The 16,188-nt window shown below is 34.5% G+C and overlaps 1 protein-coding gene across 1 annotated transcript in view; it reads right to left on the bottom strand.

Moving 5' to 3' along the window:
- Nucleotides 1-2,126: 2,126 nt before the first annotated feature.
- The window catches only part of MMRN1 (multimerin 1), an 80,618-nt gene continuing 66,556 nt past the window's right edge, over nt 2,127-16,188 (bottom strand). The window contains exons 6-8 of the mRNA XM_066385819.1: nt 13,154-15,142; nt 4,209-4,352; nt 2,127-2,969 (exon numbers count right to left, since the gene is read on the bottom strand). Coding sequence (XP_066241916.1) covers nt 2,953-2,969; nt 4,209-4,352; nt 13,154-15,142 — 2,150 coding nt within the window. The 3' untranslated portion in view covers nt 2,127-2,952. The remainder of the gene's footprint in view (nt 2,970-4,208; nt 4,353-13,153; nt 15,143-16,188) is intronic.

The raw sequence follows: 16,188 nt of genomic DNA, 5'->3' as shown, positions 1-16,188 counted from the left end.
GCTCTGCTCATGTCTGTCTAAATGCCTACCACAGTAGCAAATACCTTTGTGTCTCTGCATAATGTTTCAAATGTAGCACCTGTCCGGACTGATTTACCTGGTTTTTTAAAAATTATTTTCATATGTGATTAATCCTGCCGTCAGTAATTTGGGCCTTAGTGTATAGTTCAGGAGCTTGCTGGGCAGGAAGTTCTGGTGAGAGAAAAGGGCTCTGAAATTCTGTCTACAAAATAATATTCATAAAAATGTGTTATCTCCGTAGGGAAAACACTCATAAAAATTCCAGTGCTATATGTTTTATACATGGGTAACTTTGAACATGATAATTAGAAATACATTACTAAATTAATCCTTACTTTATGTTGAGTGGATTTAAAAAATCTAAACAGTATCATAACAACTTAAAAGGCAGTATGTTGTTTGTGTATTTCTACAAATACTTATTAAAATAAAAAATAAGATTAATAATTAAAATTCCAAACACCAAAGCATAACTTAATGCTAAATGTTTTTTATTTAATTTCAAAGTCAATTAACTAAATTATGCATGGCAATGACAAATATTGTCAAATTATTTACTTCTTTCTGTCCTGCTAATATTAAAGGAAAAGCTTCTTATGAACACTTGTGTATAAGTCTTTGGACATATGCTTTCAAGTTGCTGCAAATTTAAAATTTTTTGAAAGTTTCTACTTATAAGGAATACTATTTTCACCTTCAATATTGGCAGATTTTAAAAAATAGCAAGCTTTGATGAGTATGTTTGAAAGATAAAGAGCAGTATTTTACATGAACAAAATGGGCCTAGAGATTGGTAAAAATCTTTCTGAGATCAATTTGATAGTACTTATAAAATAAAATATGCTTATCCTTTGTTTAAGAAATGCTCTATAATTTGCTTTAATAATATGTTGTATGTACCTCATAGGTTTATATGCAATTCATTGGATAATAGTGAGTATTAAATAAATTTATTCACAAAAAATGCTTGTACACCAAAAAATCTTTCATCATTATTTTACTATTACCTATATGAATCTATTCTTCAGAAATACTGTCAACTTTGTAGGAAAGTATTTTAAGGGTGTTTACTATAATATTGTTATAATAAAACATTGGAGGCAATCTCAATGTTCTTTGATAAAGAATTAGTAAATAAATTGTGGCATATCTGTAGGAGGCCATGGAAGGAAAAGATGGATATATGTGCTGGAGAAGATATGGCTACATTCTGAATTCCGCCTCGGTCTTTAGTAGTTGTAGAAATGGGTTCATTTATTAATCTCCCTGTGTCTAAGTTTCTTCAACTATAAAAAATGATGACAGTAATAACCATCTTCTAAGAATCTTTGTGAGGAATCAATGAGATATCACATGTAAGTTTCTTAGAAAAGAATCAGGGTATAATGAGCATCCCATAAATCACAGCATCACTTCAGAGTACTTTGTACCCTGTATAAAAAATCCAGGCAGGCCCTGGCCGGTTGGCTCAGTGGTAGAGCATCTGCCTGGCGTGCAGGAGTCCCGGGTTCGATTCCCAGCCAGGGCACACAGGAGAAGCGCCCATCTGCTTCTCCACCCTTCCCCCTCTCCTTCCTCTCTGTCTCTCTCTTCCCCTCCCACAGCCGAGGCTCCATTGGAGCAAAGATGGCCCGGGCGCTGAAGATGGCTACATGGCCTCTGCCTCAGGCACTGGAATGGCTCTGGTTGCAACAGAGCGATGACCCAGAGGGGCAGAGCATTGCCCCCTGGTGGGCATGCCAGGTGGATCCCGGTCGGGTGCATGAGGGAGTCTGTTTGACTGCCTCCCTGTTTCCAGCTTCAGAAAAATGCAAAAAAAAAAAAAAAAAAAAAAGCCAGGCAGGTCTGAATGTACTGCTGCTGAGGGACACTAAGAGAAGGTTTGATGATCCCTTATATATTCTAAGACTTTGGCGTAAATGTTCAAATATTTGTCAATTATTACTTTGTCCTCTAATTACAGAGGGAGAACTATTGTTAAACATATTTCAAGTGTCAAACTCAACTTTCTTAGTTTTGGTTACAGGCAAAAACTTTAATATATAAAATTGATAAACTCACCAGTAAATGGTATCAGAATTAAAAAAAAAAAACACTTCTCAGTCTTTGAGTAATTTATTTGAATTTAAGAAATATATGTTAATGTTTATATATGCAGAGAATAACACAAGTTAATGTTTTATTGGAAAGACTACTATGATTGACAATATTGAGTGATTACCATTTTATATTACTTTACATTGAAATGACAACATGAGAAAACAAAAATAGTTATGCTAACACATACACCTTTTCTTCTGTGCCACTAAATCTCTCTAGGAGCAAGAACTTCTTCTTATTCAGGTTATCCAAAAGATATTAAAATAATTTTATGAAATAAACAAGCTTACAGCCTTATTCAAATTAAAAAAGAAGTGGATTTCATTTTGTGTAGAACAACTAAAAACAGAACAGATGTGCATACAAAGGTAAATAAAAACCCTGGCTGTTTCTCAGTAGGGGTGGAAGTCTGTCTTTCATACTGATTTATGTACGGTATAACAAGTAACCACTAAATGTAGTAGCAGGGGGAAATTTGGCTGGAATTGTTCCTTTTACAAGTCGTAGCCACACTTCCTGCCCATAATTTAATTCCAATAATGCATTTCCAGTCAAAACCCTATCATAATGTATTTCACTGTTAATATTTTCAGATTCAAATGCAAGCTTGTCTCTTCCATCAATCACTAAAAATCCAGAAATACGAGCACTAAATGACTCAATGGTATACTTAAAAACATACACCCCAAGATAAGGAATTCTGAATTTTCCAGTTGTTGGAGTATATGAAGATCCATAATTGAGTTCCAAATTATTAAACAGAATAGGACCAGGTGTATTCATTCCATATGTATGAGACACAAAAAATGCCACGGTCGGTGCATATCTGTACTATCCTTTGGAAAAATCTGTTGCAGGAAAGAATAGAAATAATTATTTTTTATGTTTTTACCTTGTTTTGCCTTTTCTCATATCTTTATCATTTTATCTCAGTTACAAAAAGGGTTAGCAGAAGCATAAGGTCATTCATCATATTTAACAAGGGCAGGTGTGTCTGGATGGCTGCCTCTTTCTTTTCTTGGCTGAGTTACCCAAAATCACTTAGCCTTTCTGAACCTCAGTTTCTCCATTTAGATCAGGAGAGAAATATAATAACATTCTACCTTTCTCATGCTTATAAGGAAATACTATTTGACTCAAAGATTAATTTGCATGTTTCTTTGATCTCTCTAGAGATAAAGAAATTCAAAGCACTGGATGATTATTACCGTATGCCAGAATGTTTTAAGGTCCCTTGAAGGAACTGAAGCTGACATGATGTGGAAACAATTTTTCCAGCTCCTTGTCAAACAGTTTCTAGAGGTTAAATGAAAACCTAATGAAGTCATATGCAATACAGAGAAGTAGACAAAAGAAATTGTCTATGTAATTAATGCCAAATGTATAACAAAGGCTGAGATATAAAAATAGACTAAAAACTTTACTCTTCACTATGGGGCACATTAAAAACCTAATTTGAATGATTTTTGTTGTTGTTCTCATTAAAGAGAATACATTTTAAATGTTGCATATATTTTCTTGCACAAAAAAATAAAAAATGGTACACTCCTGAAGTAAATTAATGGCAACCAATAATTACAAAGGTGAATAGACAAAAAAAGCCATCTTATTCTACTGGGTGCATTCAAGCATGTTCTAACAGTCCTTACCCAGTCAAAAAGCATTATTAGTTTGACCTTTGTGGAAGATACATTTTGCTGATAAGCACTTTTGAAAGCTTCATTTTAATAACCATGTCTGATATGGATCAAAGATGTATGTTCAACAACTTGTTTAAAGAGAAAGATTATACCAGATAGATGTATTTTCTTTTAGGATGCACAGGAAAAAAACAACAACAAAAACTTGCCGCCATTATACTGATACTGAAAGTTTCAGTGAGTGTACATCAATATGAATTTACCTGACAAAAAGACATGTCTACCAGTAAATCATGTGCACTATTATTCAGTAAGTTTCATAAGTAAAAAGATTTAATCCTCAGGTGATTCCAGATGAAGCAGTCTTAAATATTCATTTATAAATACTTCCAAAAATGTTTTTGTGTATAACATTGAACAGACCCAAAAGTGTATGAACTTTCTTACCTGGAGCTAAGGCATTTTCTTCCACCAGCTTGACAGTGCAGTTGTGACCAGTAAAAGGATGTCGGCAAGCACAGATAAAGCTAGTTCTTCCATTTATACATGTGCCCCCATTCTGACATGGGGACCCACTACACACTTCTGTTACTGAAAAAGAATCAAGATAAAGGAAGATAAAAATGACCTATTTCCCGTGAATTTTAAATACTAGTTTGTAGCAGAAGGAGAAAAAAAATACTAAGAAATAAGAAAAATGGGTTCCCAGGTCCAGGTCAGCCACCAAGGTTGTCACGGGACTTCACACAAATCCCTTAATTCTCTTAGCTCGCCTTACTGCTTTTTGCAAGTGGGAATAATTCTGTGATCCATGCATTTATTTATGTAAAAATAGTAATATTTTGGTCACCTGTAGGACAGTGTAGACCAGGGGTCCCCAAACTTTTTACACAGGGGGCCAGTTCACTGTCCCTCAGATCATTGGAGGGCCAGACTATAAAAAAACAACAACCTATGAACAAATCCCTATGAACACTGCACATATCTTATTTTAAAGTAAAAAAAAAAAAAAAAAAAAAAACCCGGAACAAATACAATATTTAAAATAAAGAACAAGTAAATATAAATCAACAAACTGACCAGTATTTTAATGGGAACTATGGGCCTGCTTTTGGCTAATGAGATGGTTAATGTGCTCCTCTCACTGACCACCAATGAAAGAGGTGCCCCTTCCGGAAGTGCAGCAGGGACCGGATAAATGGCCTCAGGGGGCCACATGCGGTCCGCTGGCCGTAGTTTGGGGACCCCTGGTGTAGACTATATTGTCACAGAATCATGTATGTTTGGAACTGGTACATGATAAAGCTAATTCTTCAAATTACTGGAGAAGCAAAACATCTATTCAATACATGTGCTCAGATAATTAGATATCTATAAAAATGTAAAGTTCACATGTGCAAAAATACTAAATGTTAAAAAACAAATATGATTGCATCACAGTCAAAAAAGAGAACTATATTTGTAGAAATTTAAATTTTGGAAAATTCTTTCAAAGTAAAACAAAACAGAAACCAGAAACTATAACAGAAAAATCCTGAAGTTTGACCACTGAAAAAATTAGAACTTATTTGCAATAAAAGCCACCATTGTAAAAATTCAAAGATATGTGACAGATTAAGAGAAAATAAAACAACAGAGACAACAAGCTAATGACTAATATCCATGACATATAAAATGTTCTAACTAATCCAAAATACCAACCACCAAAAAAATATCCTTCTGAAAAAGTAATAAAATGGGAAAATAATATGAGCTGGCAAATCACTGAAGAAACACACAAAAGTTCATGAAAATTTTAAAGGCTGTCCAACTTCACTACTAATGTAGAAATGGTAAATTACCTGGCCAACATTTTTATAACCAGTGGCAACATTTAAAGAAATAGAAAGGAATAGAAAACATTATGTCATGGTGATATGAGAGAAAATAAGCATTCTCATACAATGTTTGTTAGAGCTTAAATTGTCAGAACTTTTGAATAAGACAATTGAGACCATATTTATTAGAATTTAAAGGGTTCATTTGCTTCAAACCAGAAATGTTTTCTGGTAAAATATATACTCCAGACACACTTCCTATGTATACAAAGATGTGTTCAAAAATGATCTTTATGATATCATTTGCATTAATGAACAATTGTTAGACACCTAAATGACCACTGGTGCAGGACTCGTTAAATGAATTATCTTTTCACAAAGGAATATTAGATAGCAGTTAAAGAATGCTCAACACCTTTGATTTACTGAAGACAGTAAGTTGCAGTTCACATATTATATACAGAATAATTTCACTTATATAGAAAGCCTCAAATTATTTATATAGTTATAAACATAGTAATTAATTATGTAAATGCCAATAAAAGGTTGTTAGAATACTTATATTATTGGCCACAGTTATAACTATGGCACCACCTGGTGGTAGTAGTGTGAACAGTTTACAATCCACTTATTTCAATGATTTTTAAATTTAGGGTTATTTGTTTTAACATTTTTTCTCAAGAAGTGCAATCTAAAAATTCTTTATATACGTTCTACTTCACATTTAAGTAATTAAAATTCACATAAAATGTGACCAAGCTCCATGCCTGTATTAGAATTTTTAGCAAAGAAATATATGTTACTTATGTAATTAGCAATGGATTTAAGTTATCTTAGTATATTTTCTGCAATTTGCCATAAACTGTTTTCCTGATTAAGAAACATACACATATAACAATATGACATATGCAATATCTTTTAACTAATGTTTTAAATTGGCCTATATTTCTTTAACATCATTTCTCAACCATGTGAATGAGTTACTAAACCTTTTCACTTGCTGTTAACTATCATTCTAAAACCAAGCCCATTAATTGCTGGCTTTAAAGACATTAATGACTCTCCATAACCTATAAAAATGTGAATTCTTTATGTTAAAGCACTGTTTTCCTCTGTTTTCACATTATCTGAATCTAGCACAGTGATAAACTCACAGGATAGTATTCAATTAATGTGTTTCACTAGGAATAAATCAACTGTGCAATGGAGTAGAGGGAATATTGAATTATTTATGTAACCTGATTATCTCTGCAGTGCTTATTTTCCCAGATGGGAAAATGCAACTGTCACCTGTAGACTCTGCCTTGCCCATGAATCAGGGATCAAACCTGTTCTAGGCAGAATTTCGTTTTTTTTAATTTTTTTTAATTTTTTATTCATTTTAGAAAGAAGAGAGAGAGAGAGAGAGAAGGGGGGAGGAGCAGGAAGCATCAACTCCCATATGTGCCTTGACCAGGCAAGCCCAGGGTTTTGAACCGGCGACCTCAGCATTTCCAGGTCGATGCTTTATCCACTGCGCCACCACAGGTCAGGCCCGTTTTTTTTTTTTGTTTTTTTTTTTTTTAATTTTTTATTCATTTTAGAAAGAAGAGAGAGAGTAGGCAGAATTTCAAAACCCTTAGGATATGTGTTTCACTGCATTGCTATTAGCTCTGCTGTGATTCAACAGGACCAAGTCAGTTGCCTTCTTTTTAATGTCTAGGATGCACATTCAATTTTTCTCCTTATGTTCCTTTACCTCTAGAAACAGGGTCTAGCATTGTTCTGTTCTGCGTCATTCCAAAGGATGTCATTTTGCCCTTTATTTCCAGTTTCTTTGTAGAGTCATTCATCTGGAGTTAAGGTCTGTGTAAGCCTAATTGGAGCCTGCACTTTCTCCTATTGCTGGAGTAGCTCAAACTTGTTGATACCACACATGGTTTGCCTTCTAGGACATCTGTCATTGTATCTACAAGCTATCTGTCCAGGCACCTCACCCACGGGTCTGCACCTGCTGCTGCTGCTTGTGTTCTAAGTTCTTGTCTTTGCCTTCCTTAAAGTTTTAGATACCTCCCATCTCTAAGTCCCTACCAAAATAATCCACATTACAGTAAATAAAATTGTGCCTCTATTACCCAAAGTAATATACAAATTTAATGCAGTCCCTATCAAAATCCCAATGTCATTTTATAAAAAATAGAACAAAAAATCACCAGGTTTGCATGGAACAATAAAAAAATCCAGATAGCCAAAGCAATCTTGAGGAAAAAGAATGAAGCCAGAGCTATCATACTTCCTGACTTCAAATTATACCACAGAGCCACAATAATCAACACAGCATGGTATTGGCAGAAAAATAGACATATAGACCGATGGAACAGAATCAAGATCCCAGAAATAAGTCCACACATATATGGACAAATCATCTCGACAAAAGAGCCAAAAACACACAGTGGAGAAAGGAAAGCCTCTTTAACATGTGGTGCTGGGAAAATTGGAAAACCACATGCAAAAAATAAAACGTGACTACACTTTCTCCCCCTGCACAAAAATTTATTCAAAATGGATTAAAGACCTAAATATAAGACCAGAAATATAAATTACATAGAAGAAAACATAGGTACTAAGCTCATGGACTTTGACCGTGTAGAACAACTTATAAATTTGACCCCAATGGCAAGGGAAGTAAAGGCAAAAATAAATGAATGGGACTATATCAAATTAAAAAGTTTCTGCAGAGCAAAATAAACAAACCAAAAACCTGACAACAAAACAAATAGGCAGCCAACTAAATGGGAGATAATATTTGCAAACAACAGCTCCGATAAGGGGTTTATATCCAAAATATATAAAGAACTTAAAAAGCTGAGCAACAAACAAGCAAACAATCCAATTAAAAGATGGGGAGAGGACCTGAATAGACATTTCTCCCAAGAGGACATACAAATGGCCAACAGATATATGAAAAGATGCTCATCTTCACTGGCTATTCGAGAAATGCAAATCAAAACTACAATGAGATACCACCTCACACCTGTTAGATAGGCTATTATCAACAAGACAGGGAATAACAAGTGTTGGAGAGGCTATGGAGAAAAAGGAACCCTCATTCACTGCTGGTGGGGATGCAAATTAGTACAACCATTATGGAAGAAAATATGGTGGTTCCTCAAAAAACTAAGAATAGAATTTTCATATGACTCAGCAATCCCTCTCCTGGGTATCTACCCTCAAAACTTGAAAACACTGGTACGTAAAGACACATGCACTTCCATGTTCATTGCAGCATTATTTACTGTGGTCAAGACATGGAAACAACCAAAGTGTCCCTCGTTAGAAGATTGGATAAAGAAGATGTGGTACATATATACAATAGAATACTATTCAGCCATAGATGAATAAAGTGGTTGAAGACTGAGCCCTGAGTCCAGCAGAACAGGAGTCAGACTCCATCACTTACTAGTTTTATGACCTTAGAAAGGATACTTAAGTCCATATACCTGAGGATTAGTTTACTCATCTTCAAGATAAGAATAAGAATAGTTACCTTATAGGTACTATTACATTAAGTAATGTATAAAATATAATTTATACAGTGCCTGGGATATAGTAAATGCTAAATAGTATCCAATATTATATTATTATAATACTAATATTATTAGGCTTCAAAGTAAATTAGGTTATAAATTAAGATTAAATTTTCAAAACCATATTTATCTGATTTTTCTTCTACAAATTGTACATCTTCTGCAAGTGATAGTGGCTATAATCTGAATAACATTATTGTAAGATTCATAAGATGATGATAAATTATCTTGTGGTGTTATTGTTAGTTATATAGGGTAGCAATGTGGCTACGTGGTATTTATAATACAATAGCAAAAATCAAAGGAAATACAGCCAAAGTTAGCCAGTGTGTCTGTGTGTCCCACGTGGTATAAAATAGGGTATCAGAGGAAGTAGTTGATTTTGTAATTGATTTCTGCTTTTCGGGAACTTAACCTGAATGCCCTGGTTTTATCAGTGTGCACGGACTTCACCTGCTCAGCTGTCTAATGACTGCCATCAGTTTGGCACCCATAGAGGCAGAGCTGGTTTAATGAGAGTGAATATATATGTACCCCCTTAAAATTATGTTGTTGGTCCTACATAAAGTGATATCTACCCCACACATGAAAGTAAGTCAATATATTTTTATTGTCCTGACATTGTTATTGGTTACCTTCACTGAGATAAAAATATAAACTATTAATTATTAATTTTAAGCCTATAAAAATTCTACTTACAAAAAATAAAGGAACAGGAAGCAATTTTATCAGGGCATCATTGTGAAAAAAAATCAAAACTGAGTTAATTATTAGCCTACACGGCCCAATAATTATAAGCTCCTAACATGTATTCTTTATACTATAAAAGACTACAGGTTCTTTATTGTTTTTTAACTCAATTGATTTTGAATTAATAGTTAAGATTTTATGCTTTTTGCATAGATTCAAGTATTTTTTGGTTTAAAAAAGATGAGTGACCTGGCTGCGGGCACAGTGGATAGAACACTGCCCCAGAGTGCCAAGGTCATTGGTCTCTGGATTCCAGGGCACTGGCTCAACCCTGAGGTTGCCAGTTGAGCCCCAGTAAAGCCATGATCCCATGAGTGCAGACTTCACCTCTCAAGGTCAATGGTTTGAACCCTAGTCAGGGCACACATGAGAAGCAATCAATGGCACAACTAAGTGGAGCAATGAGATCATGTTTCTTTTTCACTCTCCCTCTTCTCTCTCTCTCCTTTCCTCTCTTTCTCTCTCTCTCTCAAAAAATAAAAAAGAAAAAAGAAAAGAAAAGGAAAGAAGAAGGAAAGAAAGAAAGAAAGAAAGAAAGAAAGAAAAAGAAAGAAAGAAAGAAAGAAAGAAAGAAAGAAAGAAAGAAAGAAAGAAAGAAAGAAAGAAAGAGAGAAAGGGAAAGAAAAGGAAGGAAGGAAGGAAGGAAGGAAGGAAGGAAGGAAGGAAGGAAGGAAGGAAGAATGCAGCTTTCCCAGTGTATGATTACACACCCTGTAGAGCTTAAATAAAACTCATTTGCCATATCCATGGGAAGACCAAGAATTAAAATAGTACAAAAAAAGAACAACTCATTTTTTTCTCTTAAAGTATTATTATAAGGACATCTGAATATTAAAGGACTACTTATCTCTTAGAAACATGTAGGTCTAAATATATAATTTGTTCTCTGACTCTACAAGGCAAGGATAGTTTTCCTAAGTCAGATTAATTTAAAGGGAGTCATAAATAAATAAAATAACTTCAACAGTCAAGAGACAGTTCAACTTTGTTTTATTTTGTGATTTTAAATATTATTATCAAAACATTCAGAGATTAAATATGAGTCATTATGTTAAGATAATAATCACCCTTTTGTAGTTCAAAAGCAATAAAATACAAATTTTACCCAAATGAGTAAAATTCAACAGCAGATATATATGAGGAAATACTGCCATTTCCTTTAGCGGGAATCAGTAGCTATTTTTTTCATTGGGGTAAGCTTATTTAATATTACTCATATGCTAAACTTATTCATAAAACACTTCTTGTATACAGAGACTATTAAGTAGTTTACATGCATTGCACTGAATTTTTTTCTTCTCAAATTTATGCCCCTTCAGTGTTTGCGTCTGTTAATGATATTGCTGCTCTCTCATTTCCCACATTCAAACTTCAGAATATTCTAAGTCTCTGCTTCCTCAAGTGCTGAACATTCAGGCTGTGAACAGCTCACATTTTATTTTTTTACAATGATGTCATCTACCACATATTACTACTAATAAGCTCTGTAAAATATTTATTGCACTCCCATTATTTAAAATGAAGAAACACACTTTCTTTAGAGAGAGGAACTTAACAGAAGGCTACACAGAAACACTGCAACAACTAGGCCCAGAATCATAGTTGGTTGAGCCTCAGATCATTACTTTTTCCACTATCCCTGTTTCCGTTTATTTTACTTTCACATTTCTCACAACTGTTTCAACTACCTCTTCCTTACTGCTCTTGCCAACAATGTCTTAACTGGTATCTCTAACTTTATTTTTTGCCATCAGGCTACACACTACTACTGCTAGCTTCATGCTCTGAGACCATTCTTACTGCACCCAACCCTCTGCTCCACATTTTCAAAGACTAGTTTTTACAAAATCATGTCTAAATGCCTTAGTGCAATGATCTGAGTGTCCCCCCAAAATTAATGTTGAAATCCTAACTTCCAAAGTTGATGATATTCAGAGCTGGGGCCTTTGGGAGTGCTTAGGTCATGAGGGTGAGGCCTTCATGAATGAGATTAGTGTCCTTATCAGAGACCCCTGAGAGATCCCTTACCCCTTTTACCATGTGAGCACACAGTGAGAAGTCACCAGCTGTGAACCAAAAAGATGTCCCACACCAGAATGCAACCAGGCTGGTACTTTGATCTCAGAGTCCCTAGCCTCCAAAACATGAGAAATAAATTTCTGTTGTTTATAAGCTGCCTAGTTTGTGGTATTTTCTTATGGTAACTCAAGTAAATGAAGATACTTAGTGGGGCATTCATGGCCTTCTGTGATCTATTCAAATGGAATTCCTGCTTTCTTCTTCATTCATTCAATCATTCATTCAACAGATAATTATTGAGATTGAATTGTATACCTGACATGTTGTCAGGTAATGCCAAAAGAAATAAGACATAGTCTAGTCTTATGCATCAAGGAGCTCATTGTCTAATAGCTTTTAAAAATTATTTATGCAAAAAATTTCTACAGAGGAAAATTTGATTGGTTTTTATGAAGGTCTTGTCAGAAAAAGTTAAGAAATGTACATAGGTCCTGGCCTGGGTGGCTCAGTAAATAGAGCATCATCCCAGCAAGCTGAGGTTGCAGGTTCGATCCCTGGTCAGGCCACATAAGAGAAGCAATCAGTGAGTGCATAGCTAAATAGAATAACTAAGTGAAACAACAAATTGATGCTTCTCTCTCTCTTCATTCCCCTTCTCTCTCTTTCTCCTTCTCTTCCTCTGTTTCCCTCTCAAATCAATGAAAAATAAATAAATAAAATAAAAAAGAAACATGTAGATATATATATATATATTATATCAGAAGCGGATTAAGGTCAGTTGAGGCACAAGAAAGTATTGGGCACCTTAAAAAACAGAGATACAGGGAAAATAAAAATACATGTTAACCATATTTTTAAATAAATAAAAAATATTATGTACTATTATTGTTAAATTGCACATTTGAAACCAAACTTGGTGTCATTAGAAAGAAATGTAGAGTTGGGTTTTGCGGGGGCCCTTCAGAAGTCAAGGCCCAGGGCGTGAGCCCGGTGTGCCTGCCATTAAATCCACTTCTGCACTATATGCACTTGTTTTGTACTGATGCCTAATTTACATAGGACAGGATCAGAATCAAATAATACTTCAATGATCTTTGAATTACTTAACTCTTCAGTCTAGTCCAAGTAAATACTTTTTATATCTTATGGTTTTGCTAAACCATATAGATACTTTTTTTTATTAAAAAGTTCCTTTTTAATAAAAAGAGAGATTAAAAGTGACTTTTCATTGATAGCTTACCCGGAGATAGAATGTTTTCTGTGTTCCTTTGGGTTCGGCCAATCAGGACAGTGGTAACATTCACTGTTGGTTTCTTAAGTGCATTGGGTTTCTTCAGCAGTGATTTTACTTGTTTCTGAGACTTGAAAACATTTACAAAACTACTAGACAATGACTGATTTATATACCAGGTTAAATTAGATAGAGCAATTTGAGTTTTTGTTTCAATTATTGATTCTGCAAATTCTGTCAGACCTTTCTGAAGAAGCTGAATATTTGGTAAGGAACTATTTATCCACTTAGGTATGGTAGCATTCAGTTCTGATATACGTGTAGAAGCATTATGACATACCGCTAAAGTTTGATAGAGAGTTTTGTTAAGAAAAAAGAAGTTACTTGAAAGATGAATGGATTTTCCTTCCAGTGCCTTAAATCTAGAATTTAATACCTGCAGTTGAAGAGAATGGTCTCTTTCATTTGTGGTCATATGGCCTTTTCTTAGTAAAACATAAGAAGGTATGAGCATCTTGGTCACTTTAGACTCAATGTCTTGCAACCGAGTTTCAAATTTTTTGGACATATTTGTGGCTGATAGTATTTGTTCCTCCAAATGACTCATATTTTCCTGGTATTTTATCACCTGGGAAGTAGTTTCATTAGCCATTTGAAAAATCTTTTGAAAGTTGAACTGACTTAGTTTTTCATCTTTAAGAATATCTGTTAGGACCTTGGCAACTTGCAAAACAAAGTTATATCTCTGATTATCATTGACCAATATCTGAATAGAATCATTCAAATGTTGGTATTGAGAAATAAATGTCAAAATAGTTTCCATATTTTGGGTACAGTTATCATGGACCTTGAGATTGTACTCTATTGTACTTAAGGTCTCTTTTAACACATAATTATCCTGTATGAAATCAATGGCATTATTTATAACAGTCATTGTCTTATTTAGGCCATCTTCCATTTCTAAGGAATGTTCATTGATATGTCTGTCTAAGGCATCACTGTGACTCTGTACTTCATTTCTTAGTAAGTTGTGTCGTCTTGTAAGTTCTTTGATAAGAGAATTTAGACTGTTGACAGCACTAATCAGGTTTTCCACTTTTTTCCTTATAGCTATTGCTTCTTTTGGTTGTTCAGATGTCTTTGTCTCTCTAAATGATGCCCCCCGTTCAAGTAAGGGTTGAAGGATCTCCATATCATAAGTTAAATCATTTAGTTGCTCATTCATTTTATCCATTTTATTGTCCATGGGAAAAAGAACCTCAGCCAATGTGTGGTTTAAAACTTGTAAATTCTCTTCTGTATCCTTAATTTGAAATTTAAACTCGTTTCTGCACTGTGCTAACATCTCTTCACATTCACCCTTGAAAAATTCCTTCTCCATTTCCAAAGTGATGGTGAGATTATTAATCTTGCTGTCTTGGACGTGCAAATCATCAAACATTTGTAGCATCATCAAACCTTGCTTTTTTACATTCTCATGCAGAGTAAACATGTACTCAGTAACATTACTGCTGACTGATTCAGTAGCTGCAACACTTTTCTGACGTGATACTTGTTCAGTTGACAAAAGCTGTTCATGTATTTCCTTCATTTTAGAAAGAGTCTTATTGAGAGATTCATAATACAGAATGTTCCTTGAGTGTTCCTGTTCTAGAGCTCCTTCTAAATGAGTCTGCTTTGCTTCTAGTTCTTTAATAGGCCTCTCACATGTAAACGTCATTTCTTGCCTTATATTCACAACATGATTTTTTAGATCTAGTATATCTGTCAAAATGGGCTTATTTTCTTGCATTAGAACAGACTTCTGCTGGACTGCTATTGAAACCACGGATTCATTCACTTGTTGAATTATGTGTTTGGTGTCTTCAAGATCCTCTGATAGTCTTAATACAGTCTTGGAGAGATGTTTTATGGTTTCTTGCATGTCATTTTGGAAAATTTTAAATTGTTGTCTAACTATGTCTTTTACTAGATCATTAATGCTTTTGGATTTTAGACCTAGAGAAAGAAGTAATAAACAACAATAAATGACACATGACTTTAACTGTGTAAACTTTAGATATTTCTAAAAAGGTAAAAACATATGGTAATAAAAATACTTCTTGATTACATTTATGAGAATTTTTAAATTTGTATAGTTTATAGAAGGTGATCACTTTCTTAGTTCCTAAGTCTGAGGAGAAAAATCCAGTGTCATGTAGAACATACCAGAATCATAAAACTGAGTTTCTCTGGGTAAAAGACATGAGGGAACTACTACTGTCTTCAGTTAACAAACCCTTGTATGCTTTCTGCCTTAGTAAATAATACTTGATGTTAGATCATGATTGTGTTACTAGGTTTCTAGTAATTAAATTTCAGAATTTGTGTTTTGAGCTTATAAAAATGAATAAATTGAGACCTTGGCCAGTTGGCTCAGTGGATAGAGCGTCATCCCAGCATATGGATATTCTGGGTTTGATTCCCAGTCAGGGCACACAAGAGAAGTAACCATCTTCTTCTCTTGCCCTCCTTCTCCCCCTTCTCTCCCTCCTACAACCAGTGGCCCAATTGGTTCAGGCATTGGCCCCAGATGCTGAGGATAATTCCGTTGGTCTGACCATTGGCTTCAGGCGCTGAGGTTAGCTTGGTTGATTTAAGCATTGGCCCCAGACAAAGGTTGCCAGGTGGATCCTGGTCAGGGCATATGTGGGAGTCTATCTCATCATCTATCCTTGCCCTCCTCTCATTTAAAAAAAAAAAACTAATAAATTGACCACACAGAAATAATTTTATGATATTCCTAAATGAGGAACAATATGAAGTAATAGTTACAATATTCAAAAATAGTATGAAATAACAAAATAATATCAATAAGAGGTTTGGAGATTACTAAGTCAAATAAAAACAGTAATTCAAGATATAACTTAACTAGCTCTAGCTGGGTTGCTCAATAGAAAAAGCATTGTCCCAGCCCTCTGAGGTCACAGTTTCAAGCCCTGGTCAGGGCACACAGGAGAAGTAACTAGTGGGTGCACAAAAAAATGGAACTAAGTGGAACAATG

The sequence above is a fragment of the Saccopteryx leptura genome, chromosome 5 (genome assembly GCF_036850995.1).
Source record: "Saccopteryx leptura isolate mSacLep1 chromosome 5, mSacLep1_pri_phased_curated, whole genome shotgun sequence".
NCBI lineage: Eukaryota > Metazoa > Chordata > Mammalia > Chiroptera > Emballonuridae > Saccopteryx > Saccopteryx leptura.
Note: the sequence above shows the minus strand (reverse complement) of the source record. Positions and strands in the feature narration are given on the sequence as shown.